The sequence below is a fragment of the Trichechus manatus genome, unplaced genomic scaffold, assembly GCF_000243295.1.
Source record: "Trichechus manatus latirostris isolate Lorelei unplaced genomic scaffold, TriManLat1.0 scaffold00118, whole genome shotgun sequence".
Classification (NCBI taxonomy): Eukaryota; Metazoa; Chordata; class Mammalia; order Sirenia; family Trichechidae; genus Trichechus; species Trichechus manatus.
This window is the reverse complement of record NW_004444054.1, coordinates 5,780,044-5,802,036: the sequence shown is the minus strand read 5'-3', so window position 1 is coordinate 5,802,036 and position 21,993 is coordinate 5,780,044. Positions and strand designations below refer to the sequence as shown.

General features: G+C 38.4%; 1 protein-coding gene across 1 annotated transcript in view; it reads left to right on the top strand.

Moving 5' to 3' along the window:
* The window catches only part of NALCN (sodium leak channel, non-selective), a 392,050-nt gene that overhangs the window by 350,856 nt on the left and 19,201 nt on the right, over positions 1–21,993 (top strand). The window contains exons 28-33 of the mRNA XM_012557767.2: positions 4,386–4,506; positions 4,592–4,690; positions 17,611–17,704; positions 18,221–18,327; positions 18,538–18,612; positions 19,346–19,465. Of these exons, the coding sequence (XP_012413221.1) occupies positions 4,386–4,506; positions 4,592–4,690; positions 17,611–17,704; positions 18,221–18,327; positions 18,538–18,612; positions 19,346–19,465 (616 nt within the window). The remainder of the gene's footprint in view (positions 1–4,385; positions 4,507–4,591; positions 4,691–17,610; positions 17,705–18,220; positions 18,328–18,537; positions 18,613–19,345; positions 19,466–21,993) is intronic.

The window sequence follows — 21,993 nt, the reverse complement described above, 5'->3', positions numbered from 1 at the left end:
ATGAGGTGATTGAAAACACCATGGCTTGGGTCAGACGCACCTTAGTCCTTAAAATGACATCTTTGCTTTTTAATACTTTAAAGAGATCTTTTGCAGCAGATTTGCCCATTGCAACACATTGTTTGATTTCTTGACTACTGCTTCCATGGGCGTTGACTGTGAAGCCAGGTAAAATGAAATCCTTGACAACTTCAGCATTAATTGGAATGTAGTATTTTACATAAGTTCTTATTAAGGAATTCAAGTTCGATAACATTTTTAACTCATAAGAGGATAGAGGGGCATTCCTTGTGCATCACCCCAATGGCATTTGTCCATTTGTCCAAGATACTTGGATTAGTGGGGGTCAAATAAAAATCCCCAGTCAACTAAATGCCAACTTTACCACGATACTTTTCATATTTTTCCTTCTTCAGTAAGCTCGTCAAGAGTCAGCAGACAAAAACTTTGTAATTTCATATTGGCAAATCAGATCTTATGATTAAGAAAATAATTTGCCTAGTGGAATGCTTTGGTAATTATAATTAGGGCATAAATATGCATTATCTAATTTAGTAGATGATCTGGTTTTATATTCTCTCTTAAGATGAATAAATTCATTTACTTCTGAATCACTCTCAGATTTGATGAGATAATAATTACCTCCGTTAAAAGGTTCAAACAGATCATATATTATAAACATTGTGTGTTTTATTTTAAGTGTAGGTCTGGGATATAGAAAAATAGCATGCCTGATAGAAAACTCAACAAAGAATTCGATTTTGCAATAAATATTTATTGAGTGCTTACTGGTTGCCAGTTATTAATTTTGACACCGTGACACAACCATGAATAAGTCATGGTCCCTGCCCCCTAGGAGCTTGAAGTCCAGTGGAGAACAGAAAAAAAGAAATGTTAGTAATTTAATATGTTATTCTAAGGGCTTTGATACTACATGGATAAATCCTTAAGCATACTCCAGCTTACCTGAAGCTCACTTGTAGGTAATTTTAAGTTACGCTGTGATACATTCTAGGCAGAAGGAGATCGGTTTTGTAGGATCTAAGTCTCAAAAAATTTGGGATATCCTCTTTAAGAAAATGAATATGAACTTACCTTACTTTGTAAGTTTGTCAAAAACACACAACCATGAGAACCATTGCTGGGACCTTTCCCAGGGCCTTCAAAGGGCCTGTGCAAGGAAAAGGCCCTGAGGCTTAAGCTACATTAGCTGTGTGGTTTATCTACCTCAGATTCTAGAATACAGAAAGGTAAAGGGTGCAGTGGCACACAAAAGAGAGGCACCTAGCCCAGACTTTGGTATAATCAGGGAAAAGAACCCAGAGGAGAAGACGCATTAGTTTATTCTCGAAGGAAGAACATGAATTAGACAGATGATGGGGGACGAATCAGGGGCTGGTAGGAAGGAAAGGCTAGGCAGAGGTAAGGAAGGCTTTCCAAGTTGAGGGAAGCACAAAGTAAAAGAAATCCTAGTGCATCTAGGAAGTACAAGTTTCTAATTGCTTCAGGCTAGATGGCTGAAATGTAAGATACAGGTACCATTTTGGACAATGTCGTTTTCTGCATTTCCATATCCAAGGGGCAGAGGCTAAGTCACCATCCTCCATGGCACCCTGATCTTCCCCAGTGGAGGATCTCTTCTCATTGTCAAGATCTTTGGAACCTTCTGGAATTTTTTACTAGGAGGTAAAAGACTGACCAAATGTTGAGGTGAAAACCAATGTCCTACCTTTCTGAATTAGATAGACAAGATTATAAGCCTTAAAAAATCTATCCAGAAAACATATTTAAATAGTCTTCCAAATTGAAGAAGGGCAACAGATAAAATTAGAATAATGGATTCTGTTTGGGATTTATAGAAGTCCTCTGTAGTTGTGGGTAAATGTTAAACTTTTCCAACTTTAGGAGCATAAACAGATCATAAACATCTTATATGATTAAAGCTGAAAAACATTTTTTAATTCGAATGAACCATATATTCTTCCAGCTACATAATTCTATGGTCCTATGTTTTATTTTTCTTGGCTTGGCCTAGAAGTGTATTTTTAACATATTCTAACTTCTAAAGGATGTGGAACATGAAAGTAGTTTGAGTTGCTATAAATTCAGCTGAAAAAGTACTTTTACATAAAGAAAATGTATGAGTAAGAAAGTTGAACATCAGATCTGAGTGCTGGCTCACTTGGTTAAAAAAAAAAAAATCCTTATTCAAGAAAACTGTGGCATCTGTAGAATCCTTCAGCTTCTGTTTACTGCAAAATAAATTCGATTTAATTGAAAAACCCCAAAGGAAACGTTATTGGAAAAATCCAAGAGAATATACTTGAACTTTCATAGATAAAAAATCTAAATCAGAATCTCAAAATATAAATTTATAAGTGGAAATTTTGCGCTATATAGAAAACATTTCTACCAATAAACTTTAACCCTTAGGAGCAAGTCAGTTCATTTTTTAATTTTCTTATTAGATGCCATCGATTTAATATTAGGTACCCGGGTGGCACTACAGTTAAGGGCTCACTACCAACAGAGAGTGGTTCAAAACCACCCAGAGGTGCCTGGGAAGAAAGACCTGGCGATCTGCTTCCAAAAGGTCACAGCCATGAAAACTTCATGGAGTACAGTTCTACTCTGCACGCATGGGGTCACTGTGAATCTGAATCATCTCGTCTGCAACTGGTTTGTTTCTTTGGTTTATGTAATAGGAGAGAAAGAAAAGCTATCAAGGTAGGTCTCTTGATTGTCTCTGTGGTATAAAATAAATAAATAAAAGCTGGTAGAAAAATACTGAACCCAATGCTCCCTAGAGTTTTGCCTTTCGTAAGTGCTAAATTTTGATAAATGAGCCTGCAGGAAAAAAAAAAAAAATTATCAAAATATAATTTAGATAGGCTTCAGGAGACCTGCTGTATTCTATAGTCCTGAATTCTTAATCAAATGTACGAAATGATAGAGGTAGTCCATGATTTTCCAGAGTCTGGTTGACTAAATCCTTAAATTATTTAAAAGAGCCTTCAGTAAGGGGAAAAGGAAGAAAACACTGAAAGCAGTTTCTATTCACCACAAAGATGTAAGCTAAGACTTATAAAGATGAAAGGAGCTGCAATATATTAGAAAGGATCACTTTGTAAGTGGAAAGAAAGCAAGTACAGCAACACATCAGAAAAACAAGAGATGAGACACTCCCCTTACTCCCCATCTCCCCCCAAAACAATGAAGACCCATTGCCATCGAGTCGATTCCAACCCATAGCGACCCTATAGGACAGAGTAGAACTGCCCCATAGGGTTTCCAAGGAGCAGCTGGTGGATTCGAACCGCCAACCTTTTGGTTAGCAGCCGAGCTCTTAACCACTGCACCAGGGCTCAAAAAAAAAAAAAAAAACCAATAGTGGGGTCAAAGTGTTTAGGATCACGGATCATCTGCAGGGTGTAGACAGCACACTCTGCAGCGGGGGCTACAATAAGTCTCTAATGAAAATAACTCAGAGTTAATGAGAGAAAAAATCCAGCTGGGAGAGAGGAATCTGGAAACAGGCTATGAATAAACACTTCTTGGCGTCTCAGTGACTTCGAAACGAAGCACTACTTTGCAGTATGGTGCTCCTAATGATAACACAGAACAGAAAAAGTGGCCAAATTCTACTATTTTTACACTTTTTATATGAGCACCAGATCCCATTGCTATAGAGTCCATTCTGACTCATGGCGAGCTCGTGTGTTACAGAGTACAACCCCTCCATAGGGTTTTTTTGGCCATTATCTTTATGGAAAGGAGCTCACCAAAAGGATGGTGGTTCGAACCCACCCAGTCGCTCCGTGAGAGAAAGACCTGGTGATCTGCTTCCATAAAGATAACAGCCAAGAAAACCCTATGGGGTAGTTCTGCTCTGTCACAAGGGGCCCCTATGAGTTGAAAATTGACTTGATGGCACTAACAACAACAATCTTTATGGAAGCAGATCACCAGGACTTTTCTTCTGCAGCACCATTGAGTTAGTAGCCAAGCACAAACCATTTGAGCCACCCAGGGATTACGAGCTAGAATGTGTATTTCCCATCCTCAGTGTAATCAGGACCAGCCAGAAATGTTACAGAACTTTAGAGCTTTCAAGGCCACACATTTTTGCTTGAAGTTAGAAGGGTTGTTCGGCATTTTGTTGTTTTAAAGTTAGAACAGTCCATCATTACCTAATAACCAACCCATAAGTTATAACAATCAGTAAATTATAATGCACTGTTACTATTTAGCAAACGAATGCCATATAACCCACCCTCCCAAGAGCCAAATATACCCTGCACCCAAGATTGGTAAGAGCTACAGATCTTTGCCTTAGGGTGCTTCTCACGGGAATTTCACAGAACATTCCTCTCTCTGAATTGCAGGGCAAACCCTCGGAACTTTAATTTTGACAACGTGGGAAACGCTATGCTGGCATTATTTGAAGTTCTCTCCTTGAAAGGCTGGGTGGAAGTGAGGGATGTTATTATTCATCGTGTGGGGCCGGTAAGTAAGCACATCGAATCCTTTAAACGCTTCAAGAGCTGCTTTTGTCTGCTTTGATGAATAACCATATTTTTCATTTATGCAGATCCATGGAATCTATATTCATGTTTTTGTATTCCTGGGTTGCATGATTGGACTGACCCTTTTTGTTGGAGTAGTTATTGCTAATTTCAATGAAAACAAGGTAAGAATTCTGGGTTTGAATACCTCTGGGTATATTCTTTTCTAGCCACTTACTTTGAGGTTATTTTTTTTTCCACACACGGCATGAAGTCACATTAAACTATAATGTGACTGGTGTAAATAATCTCTATAACTATTTTACAAGCTTCCTCATTACTGCTTTTCAGGCACATTATTTAAGAGTACAATTCTCTTGCTAAATTTACCCTTTTTAGAAACAGTGTCATTAATTCACTGACAACTGAAAGACGCATCTCCTATTGTTCAAACTGAAAGCCTGTGCAGCAAGTTATTAAACTACAATAGCTGAAACTGACGCGCTGATTGCAGGTAGTATTACTTTCACAAAATGTAAACCGAATGCTCCTTTGTAACTAAGTAGGTGAACTCAGAATTTTGATGGGATGGGGTGGGGGGTGTGCAGTAGAAATGGTTAAGTTCTTTTTTGTAGGAAGAAAAGATCTTTCTAATTTCGGATACTCTGCGTACTTTATGCACTCAGGAAGCGTGCTGAGTTCAAACAGTTCTATATTATCAGTACAATGGCTCACAGATGGGAAACCAGCAAGAATAGGTAGTTTCTTCTCAGAAGTGAGTTTGGGGATAGCATTCTACTAACACTCCTTGGCGAGGTATTGTCATTCTCCTGGACACACTGATAAGCCTTCTCGTGTGTAAGGGTCAGTATTTGGAATTGTAATCATTGAAATGCATACCATTTTTGAGCACCTTCAAGGTACTAAGATTTTACATATGCTTGTATCAATTCTCACAACTCTGAAACGCACAGTTGAAGAAAAGGAGACTTACAAAGGTTAAAAAACTTGCCTGAGGGGTAAAAAGTGGGACCAAGATCCAGAAGCAGGTCTTATTACTGCGGGCACTGTTATTCTTCGAGTACAAAAATATAAAAATGTCGACCATCTTTCTGCCATGAATTAGAGCTAGATGTGCCTGCAAAGCACCATGCTGCTAGATGTTATTCATGGCTAGCACCGATTTGCACTCATTTACATCAGAGCTCTGTGGTTTGTGTAGCTACACTTGGGACTGTATCACTCACTGTCCCCAGGCTCAACGTGTGTGGTAGCAGTTACTCATTTCTAGAGCTGCCTCCAGTGGATTGCCACCTTTGATGTGTGCCTAATGAGTATGTCATTTCATCTGGGCTTTCAAAGGGTGTGATTTGAAATATCCCTCCTTTGGGCCCCAACACTACTCCAGCCCACAGAAACATGGAATTTTAGAGTTACTGAGAAAGGTAGCGATCATGTAGCCCAGCCCCCCAATTTTACTTCCTAATGGATTCATAAGACGAGTTGCTCTAAACCCCACAGTGTGTTCAATTTAATGCTAAGTGGAAAGTGAAGACGGGTCTTTTTAGATGCCTTTGAGCCGTGCTATGGAACAGACCCTGGGAATTGCAGAATGTAGACAGAAGTTAATCAGTCAATCGACAGGAGAGTTTAAGCACTGTTTACTTAGAAAGCCGCAAGGGGCCCTCTGAGCAGGCACCTGAGTTCAAGACACTTAGGTCCCGTGGCAACTCACAGTCCAGTAACATAAATGAAACAACATAAAATGGTCAATAAGTGGGAGCAAATGTATAATTCGTTGCAACTCTTGAACTTAGAGGAATGGCTGAAGTAAGCCATACTGTCAGGGAGGGCCTATTTACGACATTGTTCTCACTTATGTACCAAAGGAGGATAGAACCCCCTTAGCCTGAGGTCGGGGCACATATGTAAACTCATATGGTGCTTAGAGAAAGATGAAAATTAGAAGAAATCCTATTTCTAAACATTACATGCTTGATTAGTTCATTTGAGATATAAATTTCTAATTATGTGAACCTTTTAGAAATATATTTTTCTTCAAGTTTTTAGAAGCTGCTATAGAAATCATTTATTCATTATTAGTCATTCAACAGAGTCCCTGTTAACACGCTTGGCTACTAACTGAAAGGTTGGAAGCTCCAATCAACCCAGAGGCACCTCAGAAGAAAGGCCTGGAAATCCCCTAAAAAATCAGCCATTGAAAACTCTATGAAGCGCAGTTGTACTCTGACACACATGGGGTTGCCAGGAGTCAGAATTGACTTGATGGCAACCAATTGGCAGTATTCATTCAACAGATTTATTTTGAGCACCTTCTAAGTGCCAAACACTGCTCTTGGCACTAGGGACAAAAGAGTGAGCTATATTCTGCCCTCACAAGGCTCACACTTTAATGGTCATGTTGTTATTGTTAGGTGCTGTCGAGTCGCTTCTGACTGATAGTGACCGCTGTTCCTGAGTAGAACTGCCCCATAGGGTTTTCTTGGCTCTAATCTTTACAGGAGCCGATCACCAGGTTTCTCCCACGGAGCCACTGGGTGGATTCAAAGTGCCAGCCTTTTGGTTAGCAGTCAAGTGCTTGACCATGTGTCATACCTAAGGTTATGTAAATAGGTTGTCAAATATGTAGGCAATAGAGAGATATACAGATATTCGAAATAAGATGAGCTTTGGGGGCAGTGTTTTCACAACTGAAGATTGTGCAAGGCAGGAACGATAGCCCCTTGGTTGTTTAATAATAAAAATCTCTTCCTTAGAAAATAGAACCCTCTTTAAATAGTTAAAAGTCTATACCAGTAATATTTTTTTTAATTTCCCTACTATAAAACAATGTTTTGATTAATAAACTTAATTTGACAACTAATAAGCTGTCAGAAGTTTTCATGCATTAATGAACAGATGATACCTCCATGTTTTTATTCTTTGGGATACTTTCACAGTTTAACTTTTCAAAATTTCTTCTCTTTTTTAATGAAGGAATAATATTAATTTCTACGGTGTCTAGAGAGCAAATATTTATTTCTACTTAGAGAGAAAAGTAGATTAGCAATATTATTATCAGAAAAAAATTAAAATGAATAACATTATTAGGAATAAACAGTGTAATTAAATCATGATAAACAGAACTAATCATCAGCAAGTTATAGAACTCCTGAACGTCAAAGTGTACAAAGCAAAGGTTAACAGAAGAACTAGATGGTGCCTGGTTACCACTACCAACTGCTCCGACTGGGATCACAACAGAGGGTCCTGAACAGAGGGGGAGAAAATTGTAGAACAAAATATCAAACTCAAAAGATGAACAGGCTTGCTGGTCTGTCAGAGACTGGAGGAACCCCCGAGACTGTGGCCCTAAGGCACCCTTCTGACTGGGAAAGGAAGCCATTCCTGGAGACCACCTCCCAGCCAAACAATAGACAAACACATAAGATAAACACTAACATCTGAGAGGAATGTACTCCTTAGAACAATCAATTATACGAGATCAAAAGGGCATTATCTGCCCCAAAACAAAGACTAGAAGGCAGGGAGGGGTAGACAATTAGGATGAAAGAAAACGGGAAAACCGGGGTGGAAATGGGGAGAATGCTGACACACTGTGGGGAATGAAACCAAGGCCATGAAACACTTTATGTACAAACTATACAATGGGAAACTATTTTCCTCTGTAAACTTTCACTTACAGCACAATTTAAAAAGGAGAGAGTTGGACATAGGAGGCGTTGAACGAAGCCGGGTAGCAAGATAAGTTGCAAATAGATGTCTCGAGTTCAGAGATGCCATAAACCGGTAAGAGGGCTCACAGGAACACCTATCTATCTCCAGGCTTCTCTGTTAAATGGTTTTCATTAGATTCTGTAAGTTCTCCTTTGGGGCAAAGATTTTTAAATCACTGGTCCAAGGTGTGCTTTCATCATGGGAATGAATGTTTGAAGGAACTGCTAGGAGGCCTGAAGAACATTGGCCCGTCAATATTCCATCCATCTAGACAGGTCAGTGCCCAAGCGTGGAACTTGTTACTTGGGTTTAGTTTTTTTTTAGTGGGATAATCCGAATCTCCACATAAAAATATATATCCATAAGAGGCACAAATCATGTTATTTCTTGTATAATTATGTGGGAAGGGAATGTTTTGATTAATTTTCTCAAGCCAATGTTCTTTTAAAGAATTGTCACAAATAGGTAACCGTCCAATCTTTAGAAGGTCCCAGAGTCTAGTACAAAGAAGGGATGAGTCATTCTGTGTGAAGTCAAGAAATTCCTTTGCCTTACTTGATAAAATCCCAGTGTATCTAGGGATTTCTCCATGTTGGAACAAATAGCTAATTTGGCAAACACAAACACCTTTGAGTATTGCAAAGCAAGCTCTCAAGCGTTTCATGGCCTGGTTGGGTGTTAAGGGTTGGGTTAGATTAAAGCATGATACTTGAGGTTAACAGTTCAGGAGGATGCTATAGTCTAACATGTATGGCTCCCTTAAAGGCGATGTCGAGGTTAACGCTAGCAGTGGGTATAAGACTATAATTCAATATAAGGAATGCTAATGGATCTGAGGAAACCTTAGTGGCGTAGTGGTTAAGATCTATGGCTGCTAACCAAAAGGTCAGCAGTTCGAATCCACCAGGCTCTCCTTGGAAACTCTGTGGGGCAGTTCTACTCTGTTGTATAGGGTTGCTGTGAATCAGAATCGACTTGACGGCAACAAGTTTGTTTTTTTTTTTTTTTAATGGATCTGAATTTTGATGTTCAGATTGTGGAGGGGGGGGTGACACTTGATCAAATTACTGACACTAGCTACTGATTGGGCTAATTTAACAAAGGCATTTTCTCTCCCTGCGTTAAAGGCGATTACCGAAAGCAGTAAAATAAAACTTAAGAAGGGCCTCATAATGAAGAAAAACTATCCAAACAACATAAAAATAACAGCTACAATAAAGTAAATTCCTTCGGTCACCTGCTTGAGAAAATAAAACTTATACCAGGGAAGGAAACCACAATAATGAAGTATTGCCAATAGCATAAGAATAGCAAAGATTATAAAGCAAAGTCCAAATATTTCAATAACTTGCATGAGGTCTTGTTTTGTGATCTTGGGATTAGCTGTGTCTTAGTTATCTAGTGCTATTGTCACAGAAATACCACAAGTGGATGGCTTTAACAAACAGAGATTTATTCTTTCACATTCTAGGAGGCTAGGAGTCCGAATTCAGGGTGCCAGCTCCAGGGGAAGTCTTCTCTCTCTGTGGGCTCTGAAGGAAGGTGCTTGTCATCAATCTTCCACTGATCTAGGAGCTTCTCAGCTTGGGGACCCTGAGTCTACAGGACGTGCTCACTCCCGGCTCTTGTTTCTTGGTGGTATGAGGTCCCCATGTCTCTCTGCTTGCTTCTCTCTTTTATATCTCAGAAGAGAATTATTTAAGACACAACTTAATCTTGTAGACTGAGTCCTGCTTCATTAACATAACTGCCGCTAATCCCACCTCGTTAACATCATAGAGGTAGGATTTACAGCAGATAGAAAAATCACATCAGACGGCAAAATTGTGGACAGTCACATAATACTAGGAATCATGGACTAGCCAAGTTGACACACATTTTTAGGGGGACACAATTTAATCCATAACAAGCTGTCTACTTCTGCAGTCATCTGCTTCTGGCCGCAAGGGCATTTAAGGGTGAGCTTCAAATCTCCAGATGGTTGCACAGTCCAATGGGATGGCTTTGCTCATTTAAGCTTCTATAAGTGGATCCAAGGTTTGATTCCCTGTAGCTTTGCATCACAGGGGTTGGTAAGGAGGACTAAACAGAGTCCCTTCCAGCAAGGTTCTAATGAGTCCTTCAACTGATGCCTTTTCCAGTTCACAAAGTTTCCGAGGGATGATATCAGGAGGATGCTGGATCTTTAATCTCTGGTCATTAAAGGCTTCTTTAGCCTGTGAAAGATATTTCTTAGAGTATTGCATCAATGACTAACAGTATTTCAGTAAATCAGGCTGTACAATGCTAGAGTAAGTGTAAGCAACATAAGAAAGGACCATGGGCTTTCCAGTAATTATTCTAGGAAATACAACATTGTTGTTGTTGCTGTTGTTAGGAACATCGAGTCAGTTCCAGCTTATAGTGACCCTATGTACAACAGAACAAAACACTGCCCAGTCTTGCACCATCTTCACAATCATTGCTATGTTTGAACCCATTGTTGCAGTCAATGTATCAGTCTATCTTGTTGAGGGTCTTCATCTTTTTCCCTGACCATCTACTTTACCAAGCATGATGTCCTTCTCCAGGACTGGTCCCTCCTGATAATATGTCTGTTATGGATTGAATCATGTCCCTCAAAAATGTCTGTCAATTTGGCTAGGTTATGATTCCCAGTATTGTATGATTGTCTACTATTTTGTCATCTGATGTGATTTCCCTATGTGTCGTCAATCCTATCACTATGATGTTAACAAAATGCATTAATGGCAGTTATATTGATGAGATCTACAAGATTAGATAGCATCTTAAGCCAATCTCTTTTGAGATATAAAAGACAGAAGCGAGCAGAGACACATGGGAACCTCATACCACCAAGAAAGCAGTGCCAGGAGCAGAGTAAGTCCTTTGGGCCCGGGGTTCCTGCACGGAGAAGTTCCTAGCCCAGGGGAAGATTGATAACAAGGACTTTCCTCCAGAGCTGACAGAGAGAGAAAGCCTTCCCCTGGAGCCGGCACCCTGAATTCGGACTTCTAGCCTACTGGACCACGAGAGAATAAACTTCTCTTTGTTAAAGCCATCCACTTGTGATATTTCTGTTATAGCAGCACTAGATGACTAAGACAATGCCCAAAGTACATGACATGAAGTCTTGCCATCTGTGCTTCCAAAGAGCATTCTGGCTGTACCTCTTCCGAGACAGATTTGTTTGTTCTTCTGGCAGTTCATGGTATATTCAATATTCTTTGCCACTACCATAATTCAAAGGCATCAATTTTATTCTTCAGTCTTCTTTATTCATTGTCCAGCTTTTGCATGCATATGAGGCAATTTAAAACACCATGGCTTGGGTCAGGTGCACCCTAGTCCTTAAAGTGGCATCTTTAAACATCTGAACGGTAATAAAAAACTCCATAGGTAAACTATGTGATTTTCCCCAATTAAACTATTGGCTTTAATGATGCTAGATTCAAAAGAAATAAAGTTCTGACCAAGTTAGCAATTAAAAATAATAAAATAATGACATAATATCATGTACTTGTTGTTTAATATCAGGCAGACATCACTGCACATAAATTTTAATCCAAAGAAAATTTGAAATTTCTCCCTATTTGACATGTTTCATGTAGCTCATAACATATTAAATAAATCTGTTTCTTTTAGCACTCTTTTTTTATGAAATGAAACAAATCTTTTGTGGCTTTCCATGGAGTTTCAAAGTTGTCAGGAGTTTACCGTAGGTCACTGAGTAACAATACTTGAGTTATTTAACCAAAGATCTTAAAGGTAAAAACCTTACCTTGTTTTGTTTTGTTTTGTTTTGTTTTTAAGCCATACGGCTGGTTTTTGACTCAGGAATTGATTTTAATGAGATGCTGAACCCTTGCCTTATTCTGGAATTAATAAAATTACTCCTTTTCTTTAAATAGAACAAATTTCATATAATATCTAGCTTAAATTACTTAGAAAGATTTTCTTTTGAGATTTTGCTTTTTTCAGAACAAATTTAGTTTCATTAATTCCTGGGAATATTGTGGCTATTTAGTTTATATAAGTGCCTATTTATCATTAAACTAATCAGGGTAAGGTCTTTGAAGAAATTTAATTTAACAGTGCCATCCAGAGGTAGGATATTATTATATTTTCATAACCCTGTCTTTTGGATGGTTTATAGGATCTTTTATAGAAATAATTTAGAAAAGTTTGTCCTTTTTCAGTGCACTTTCCAAATAGCACGACTTCCTGAGACACAACAGAAACTCAAACACAAAACAGGACGGGAAAACCACATACATTCATCAGTCTGTGATGCCAGCTCAAAACACAGGCTTACATTCAGCATTACATAAGACAAGGTATGGGGAACCTAGTTTCTTAAAATGTATACAGCAATTTTTTGGTGAGATAGACTCAATTCAGCAGAAAAATAGGTCCTAGATAAACTCACTAACTTTCCATAGTTTCAGGTGGGGGATATCAGACCCTCTGACAAAACCTGAACATCAAACAAAAGTTCCCAAGAGGAAAGAAAAGCCAACATGAATGGGAACTCATTTTCCAAAGTGGAAGAAAAAGAGCAGATGGAAATTCATTTTCCCCAAGTGATCACTGAAATTCTAAATTATTTCAAATATGTTCAGCTTGTTTTTGAACATGAACCCCAAAACAGTATCCTGGTAGAGGGAAAATCCAGGCTCATTTATCAAATACGTTAAGTATTAGGCTGAAATTTGGTCTCCTGGAATCAAATCTTAAAAGACTCTGGGATTCCTTCATAACAACTATACAAAATCTGGTTTTGTTCTTTTTTGAATCCAATACATTCCGCCAGCTAGAGGCCTGGTCTATTATTTTAAGCAAACGTGAGGATCCTCATGAGGGTTAAGAAATTCCTTTAGAATCTTGCAATGTTCTGGTGAGACCAAGGAGAGAAAGTAATCTGCAGAGGTTTGTTCATTTCCTCCAGGTGTCAAAGGCTTGTTTTCTCCTTCTGTCTCCATAGGATAGAAGGATAGTTCTAACAAAGTGTTGTTAGAAGAGTAAGAGGCTAAGGTGGGTATAAAGAAGAAACAGCCAGCAAAGGGGCAGATGGTGTTGGAGCAGCAGGGGTAAGTGGAATAGAAACGTAACTCTGCAGCTCCTTATTGCGTTTATTTAATTTAGAAACAGTATCCTGAAAGGAAGCAGTTTTGCTATCTTAGTGTCTTTTGGAGGCCTCTAAATACTAATCAAAACAGACATCCCACTGTGATTGTTCAATTTGGGAGGCCTTGCTTTCTAATTTACTGCACAGAAAAATAAGTTCAGATAAATCAAAAGAACACCAAAGTGGCCACTGGTTTTCCAGACTGTCTTTAGTAGTGGTTATGCCAAACAGACAAAAACTCACACTTTGAGGAACCAAAGCGTTTGTTCATTTAGTGAGCAAGAGTCCCAGAGGGGAGCCCCTAATCGCCGTTAGTACTGGCATTTCCCACTTTTCCAGGAAAGTTCGAGTTTGTTCTTTAAACTTTGAATTCTCAGACTGAAAAATTCCTGATGGGGTCTGCCGTGGGGCTTTGGGCAGTGTTTTGTTTTAACTGTGTGCCTTCATTGTGTGATATTTTGCTTGCGGCTGGTGGGCAGCCTAGTGCTCTGGCCCATCTCACATCCCAGCTTATCCTGTCATGGGAGTCTTTATTCAGCCAAAGCTGGCGGTGGCCACCCTGATGGCTCTTAAGAGGTCCTTCCATGCCCGCAGTTTTGCTTGCAGCTTATGGAACCTGAGATTCCCCAGAGAACAAACTTGAATCCCTCTAAGACAGTTAACTTTGCAAGTACCAGACAATATGTGCACAAAACAGATCTTTCCCAAAGCCACTGGTGAAGAAATAGGATTCTGCAGAAACAAACCAGAAAGCAGTCTTGCAAGTTCAAAGTGAAATTAATTTCACACACCTTCATGAGGACAAAACAGATCCCTCAATAAGACTCAAAGAGCTGCAATGCAAAAGGAGTGGAGCTAGAATTTGAGAGGCCATTTACCTTAAGACAGCTCATGAGATTCCATGGCGATGGTGAACCCAAGCAGTTCTGCTGGTCAGCCGGAGCCCGGGTCCTTGGCTTCTTGGGGCCACAGAAGATAATGCATCTTTGAATCCAAATTCTGACACCAAGAAATGTCAAAGAGTAAAAAGCCTGCTCAATAAATTAAAAGCGAAGAGTTTTATTGAGGGTGAGAGATACAATTCGAACCAGGAAACACAGGGTACAAAATGAATGTACCAAGCGTTCCAACATTCTGAGGGAGAGGTGAGCTTTTATACAGAAAAGTGGGGAAGGGAGTACATGACCACAATCACAGGGGCTTGGGATTACATGTAGTTGCGAGACAATAGCAAAGTAAAATTTTACAAAGTTAGCTAGTCTATTTTCTAACATAGACTTTCTGGAGTCAACCTAGTAAGTGATTGTCTAAAAGATATACATTCTTTCTGGCACAAGCATTCTCCTGAGATCATTTTGACAAATATTTCCTGACAAACATTTCTTCACAAACTACATTTTTGCCCCCCTCTATTGTTTGCTGAGTATGGTTAAAGTTTCACAAGAAGTTACATGTCATAAAGCTCTAACTCACAGATTCTATTCTTAGAAGGACAGAAAGGAGGACTTAGGACAGGGTAAAGTTTAATTCGGAAATGGAGTTTTGTTTCAGGTTTGGGTCAGTCATTTTTTAATCATGCCAAGCACCTCAGTTTTAGAGTACCCTCACACAAATCCATAATGGAAAAATTTTATAAATTAGATGACTTAAAAATTAATGGTAAAAAACATCATAAGCAAAATGAAAATACAAGCTAAGCCTAAGAGAAAATATTTACAATTCACATAACTGATAAAACATTAGTATTAGAATAAATAAAGAATTTCTATAAAACAATAAAAAGTAAATATCAAAATACAAAAATGAGCCAAGAATGTGAACAGGTAATTCACATGGAAAGATATATGAATCATCAACAAATTCATTAAAATTCTTTATCTCATTACTATTAAAACTGAATTAGATACAATTTCATACCCACGAAAATGGCTAAGTTAAAATATCTGATAATGTCAATTATTGGCAAGGGTATAGGAAATGAGAACACTTGTGTACCATTGGTGGGAAAATTTTTTGGGTATTGCCCTTAGGACAGCAACTTGGCAATATGTGGTTAAACATAAACATGCATAAATTCCTAGAGCCCATCAATACCTTTTCTAGAGATTTACTGTAGAGAAACTCTCATAGAAGTTTCCTGTAAGATAGAACATATGTGTTTATTGCAGTATTGATGATTATAGTCCCTAAACCCAAAATTAATGCAGTATATTTGTACACTAGTTCTGTAATTAACTATACAAGCAGTTAAAATGAGCAGATGAGATCTAATTGTATGAAAAATGTTGTTCAATGACAATAAAAACAACCTTCACAAGTATATACATATTGGATATCATGTATGCAAATTTAAAAAATTCATAATAAATGCATTCTCATACATTTATACATAACATAAGTAGCAAACCTCTGAAAATGTAAGTGGGGAGGATACACATCTGAAGAGCAGTCATTAGCTCTGGAAAAGAAAAGGTAGGGTGGGATTGGGGATGGAGTTGCTTTAGATGTATCTGTAATATTTTATTTCTAAAAAGAAATAAAGCAAATATGGGAAAACCTTAGCATTTGTTAAATCCAAGTGGAGGATTCACAGGTGTTATTATCATTTTCTGTGCTCTTGTGAGGTCCGAGACTTAGACAGGACCTAGACCCTACTGGACATTGTACGATAGAGTTTGTATTTTATTTTAAATGCAAGGGAAGACTTTAGAAGGTTTAAACAGCAAGGTCTGATCTGATTCAAAGTTGTAACCAGCTCGCTTTGGCTACAGTGTAGAGAGGAAGGCCTTGTTGCAAGGCAAGAGAGGAAGCAGGGAGCTATTTTTAGCAGGCTGATGTAGTAGCTGAGTGATGTGATAGAAATGGGATGGATATATCACCTTACTGACCATCTAAAATGTTCTAGCATTCCTAAAAACATTGTGATTGTTGATTTCCCCACCTCTTTACCTATAATAAATATATTTTTTAAATCTTTTCCATAATATAGAGAATGCTTTTTTAAAATTTCAATCTTTTAATTACTAGTGACGTTAAGGTTGTTTTTGTTTTGGTTTTTTTTTTTTTTCATGTTTATTGGTCATTTCTGTTGTGAAAATCAAGCATATTTATTGCAGCATGATTTATAAGAGCAGAAAATAATAACAACCTAAATGTTCAAAAGCAATCAAACTGTCCATAATCATTAAAATTAATGTTTAAGAATATTTTTAATGTCATACATACAAAAATATTCAAGATGTTTTAAATGAGAGAATATGTTATAAATGATATGCACAGGATGACTGGTAATTTATTTATATGTATGAAAAAAGGTCAGTCAGAAGGCTAAACACCAACATTTAACATCTTGGTAGTAGGTTTATGAATGATTTAGGGGGTTTTTTTTGTTTTTGTTTTTTACTTATCTCCATTTCAAAATTGCTATACAATGAGCACATAAGCATCTGTTACTTTTGTAATAAGAGAATAAAAGATTTATTTTGTTATGTTATTCAGGGGTGATAAAAAATTCTAGAATATATTGCTTCCATTGAATTTGGAATAGCTAACAGAAGGCCTTAGCTTTTCTGAAAACTTCTTGGAAAAATGTTCCCACTTTCTTAAATTATACTTTTGCCTATATAATATAATGTAATATAATATGGTACAATATATTGTATGTACATTTTAATCAATACTTTACTATAGAGTACAAAATGTCTCATCACATTTCAGCAGTGGTTACATCATTAATGTCTTAAAGATCCAAATTCTGTGGCTTCATGCCACTGAAAAATAGCCTTGCCATTGCACACATTAAAAGACTTTTTAAAAAATACAAAATACTCTTAAGTAGGAGCAGCAGCATTGACAAGCTATAATTTGACTGTAGCATTTTCTACTATGAATTGAAAGAAAACTAATCACTATTGGAGTTAATCTCTTTTTGAAAATTTAATCATATAGAAAGCCTTTTTTTTAACATTTTCCCAAACCTGTATATTATAAATCTACAAAGAGATAAATCGAAGGCTGTCGAATTCTCTCTGAAAAAAGATGGCCATCATTCTTGGAACTACTCTCAATATCAGGTTTAAGAATTCTGACCATGTTTATCTAAACACCATGGTATCTGAAGAATGTCTTTATTTGAAAACCCCAGATTAGTCCTGTTTTTATGACCACCCCATTTGGAATGTTCCTGGCATAGAGCACACACGACAAAAGGCCTTTTTCTGCTTTCTTTTGTTTATTAAGGGGACGGCTTTGCTGACTGTAGATCAGAGAAGATGGGAAGATCTGAAGAGTAGACTGAAGATTGCACAACCTCTTCATCTCCCACCTCGCCCGGGTATCAAAGATGTTCTGATTTTATTCATATTGGGCTCTAGTGTTCATGATTCCCCAGGAGTCTAAGATTTAAATTAAAATAATAATCGTGAGACCACTAGGAGGTTGTGCATAAGTTAATATAGAAACAGGCTCCAAACTACAGATCTCCCCATAAGGCTATTAAAATCAGTCAGCCAAAGGCTGTGCCCCAGTGCTTTCAGGATAAGACTTAATGAAAAAAATGAATTTTTAAATAAAATATATTTGTGCTTGCCTTTTAAAAACATGAGTGAAATGTATTAAGCTGACAGAAATTGAATGATGTGGTTCTCTTTCCAATACGATCAGCATCATGCACTGCCGTTTTAAATATTCAGAGCCAGCCGTTCCTGCAAAACACTTCACAATAGATTGAACTGTAGAAAGGAAAAAAAAAATGTAATGGATTTTAAGATGAGCATTAAAGAAAATGAAAGACAAGCAAGTAAATGTGACCTATGTCTAAAATGCCCTTGCCTACACCTTTCTTTTACAGATAATGATGGTTTCAGAGCTAAAATGTATGACATAACCCAGCATCCATTTTTTAAGAGGACAATTGCATTACTTGTTCTGGCCCAGTCGGTGTTGCTGTCTGTCAAGGTACTTTGTTTCATTCCAAGACGCTGCGAAGGAATTTTTGTATTCATTGGTACATCGAAGAATATTGCAAGCTGCCATATCCAATTACAGTCTATGTTCCTTACTATAAAAATTAAAACTCACAGTCATGTTAGAATGGGAAGGCAAGGGGAGAAGTCTGTATGTATCTGATGGATGCCGGCAAAGCCCTGTGTGCTGTTTCTATTCCAGTGGGACGTGGAGGACCCAGTGACCGTTCCTTTGGCAACGATGTCAGTTGTTTTCACCTTCGTCTTTGTTCTGGAGGTACCATGATGAGTCAGCTGGCTGTAGGGGGATGCTGTGCACAATTTTACCGTAAAACAGTGTCCTTTGATGACACTTACTTTCAGCTCTGTGTTCCATCCTTTGAAGCCTTTCTTCTTTGGGTAGCATGCTCTGAGGACATTTCCTTTTTAGGACATTTTCCTTAATTTGAACAAAAAGTTCACTTTATAATTCAGATCTTTCTACACGCAGAAATACTGCTGTTGATGGTTGTGTCTCAACGTTGGCCTGTCTAGTTGTGTGAGTTCAAATATTTATAGCGAGCTTCGCGATTCGCTGTAATTCAGGAACTCAGATTGCAACTTGGTGGCAAAAGGAGTTGGCCCAGAGGTGTCTGTGCCAGACCCAGCCAAGATTATTTTAATATAGGGTTCATTTAATATTGCTTTCCAATGCAGTCATCTTTGAAATGCAAGCAAATTCTTACTTCACCTTGTCCCGGTTGATGGTTCTTAAAATCTATGGTTTTTTACTTGAGAAAGAAAAATACTCTGCTATCAGAACTAGTCATAAAACAAGGAGGAAAGAGTGTGGAGAATATAGATTATACCTACTCAGCTTTAAAAAAAAAAACATATATCTTGGTAACGAACTCTTTTTTTTGGTTACTTCATTCTTGAAAATATATATATAATGCACCCCAATTTAATAAATTTAAATATGCTTAACATTGAGCCTCTATTCACTCCCTTTCTTATTTCCCCTCCCCCAGGTTACAATGAAGATCATAGCCATGTCGCCAGCTGGTTTCTGGCAAAGCAGAAGAAATCGATATGATCTCCTGGTGACGTCACTCGGCGTTGTATGGGTGGTACTTCACTTTGCCCTCCTGGTAAGCAGATAAGTACATTTTATTTTAGTTTATAGTTTCAGCTCATTTTACTCCTATCTGGTATCCTGTTTCCAGGCTCATTCCACTCTGTCAACCTACTCTCGGGGCTTGTGTTAACCCCCCTAAAGCACAGCTCTGATCTCGAGAGGCCCTTAGACTCAACTGCACATACCGGTGTACCCGTGAACTCACCTACACTCTTTGCGCAGACAAAATCTGGCCCCTCACAGAGTGTGCAAACTGGAAGGAGCAGGACCTTAAAAGTTTTCTAACATAACCCTCTCATTTTACCAAAGGATAAAACCAAGAGAGAGAAGGAAGGCTGAAACTGAGATTAAAGAACCCGTCTAAATTCACACAAGCTAGCGTCCGAAGTCTCAGACCTGGGTTTTCTGAGCTGAAGTGTAGCATCCATTCCACTGCATTCTAATCGATATTTCATGTGTGATTCTCAGGTACTTTTGCTGCCTTAGTTCCCACTAGACGTCCATCTTCCATTTCTCTAAAGCACATCATTCCCCATCACCCTACCTGTGTTCTCACAATTTTACCTAAAATGCCTTCAAGCTCTCTACCCTCCATTCAGTCTGAGGTCCAGCTCAAAATCTACAGCTCTGTGTGCTGCTAGACTGGAAGTAATCTAGGGCTGTGTTGTTCAATAGAAATATAATGTGGCCCACAGATGTAATTGAAAAATTTCTAGGAGCCACATTAAAAAAAAAATTAAAAGAAACAGATGACATCAATTTAATCATATTTTTTTAGCCCACTAAGGGGAAGCAAGGAGCCCTGGTGGCACAATGGTTAAGTGCTCAGCTGCTAAGTGAAACATACACTTACAACACATCGTAATTTGGACTTGCCACATTTCAGTTGGAATCGACTCTATGGCAATGAGTTTGTTTTGGTTTTGAATGAGGAAGAGCCCTGTGGCACAATGGTTAAGCGCTCATCTGCTAACTGAAACACATATACTTACAACACATCATAATTTGGACTTGCCACATTTCAGTCAGAATAGACTCCATGGCAATGAATTTGCCCTAGTGGCGCAGTGGTTATGTGCTCAGCTGCTGACCAAAAGGTCAGTGGCTCGAACCTACCAGCCGCTCCACAGGAGAAAGATTTTGAAGCCTACTTCTGTAAAGATTTACAGCTTTGGAAACCCTGTGGGGCAGTTCTGCTGTGTCCTGTAGGGTTGCTATGAGTTAGAATTGGCTTGACAGCATATATCAAACAACATATCAAAAGCAGAATTGATGCCTTTGAATTATGGTGTTGGCGAGGAGTATTGAATATACCATGGACTGCCAGAAGAACGAATAAATCTGTCTTGGAAGAAATACAACCAGAATGCTCCTTAGAAGTGAGGATGGTGAGATTTCATCTCACATACTTTGGACCAGTCCCTGGAGAAGGACATCATGCTTGGTAAAGTACAGGGTCAGTGAAAAAGAGGAAGCCCTTCAATGAGATGGATTGACACAATGGCTGCAACAGTAGGCTCAAACATAGTAATGATTGTGAGGATGGCGCAGGACTGGGCAGTGTTTCGTTCTGTTGTACAGAGGGTCGCTATGAGTTGTACCAACTCAACAGCACCTAACAAAAACAACAATCATTTCAACATGTGAATCAATATAAAAATTATTAATAAGGTGACTTGCCTTCTTTTTTTAATACTAAGTCTTAGACTGTGTTTATTTTACACTTACAACACATCATAATTTGGACTTGCCACATTTCAAGAGCTCAATAGCCACGTGTTGCTAGTGGTTACCATATAGGACAGGGCAGACCTAGAAGATTTGCATCCTGGTCTAGGCTACGCCATTTTCCAACCTTGATCAAGCTACTTGTCTTCCATGATACTTTCCTTCTTTCCCTTAACTTCATCAGACACATGAAGACTTTTGCCCTCTCCTTCCCTCTTTATGGAAGTAGTGTAAAAGTGAGATGAGCACTTCATAATCCACCTGTTTTATATAGGCCTGATGCAAATCAAAGGAAGTCATGAATGTGAAGTTTTTTCTAACTGTAAAGGTTACATAGCCTGATAAGGCATTATTATAACCATCTTCTTTTTTTGTTAAGTTTTCCATGATCCCAGCAAAAAGTTATATGATGCATCATCGGTTTTGCTTGATCTCCTCTGCTCCCTTCTGCCCACCCACTTTAATGCAAGAAGCATGGCAGAAAAGATCCATGGCACATAAAACCCATAAACACATCAGAAAAGGCATGCATTAATATGACATTGCTGTGCTCATGGGCATATTGAGTGTCTTTCTTAAAACAGTGGTTACCTTTGGCATCAGGGACTGTGCTCAGCCTGGGTGAGCTCTCAGTTATTCTGATTCATTTTCTCAAGCAATAAATGGTCTTAAGCACTAAAGATTGCAAGGTACTGTGCTAGGAATTGAGAAGACCATCATGAACAAAAACAGACAGCCACTACCCTCTTGAAGCTCACAGCCTGGAAAGCTAGGTAGACATTTATTGAATGGTCACAAATGAATGAGAAATAT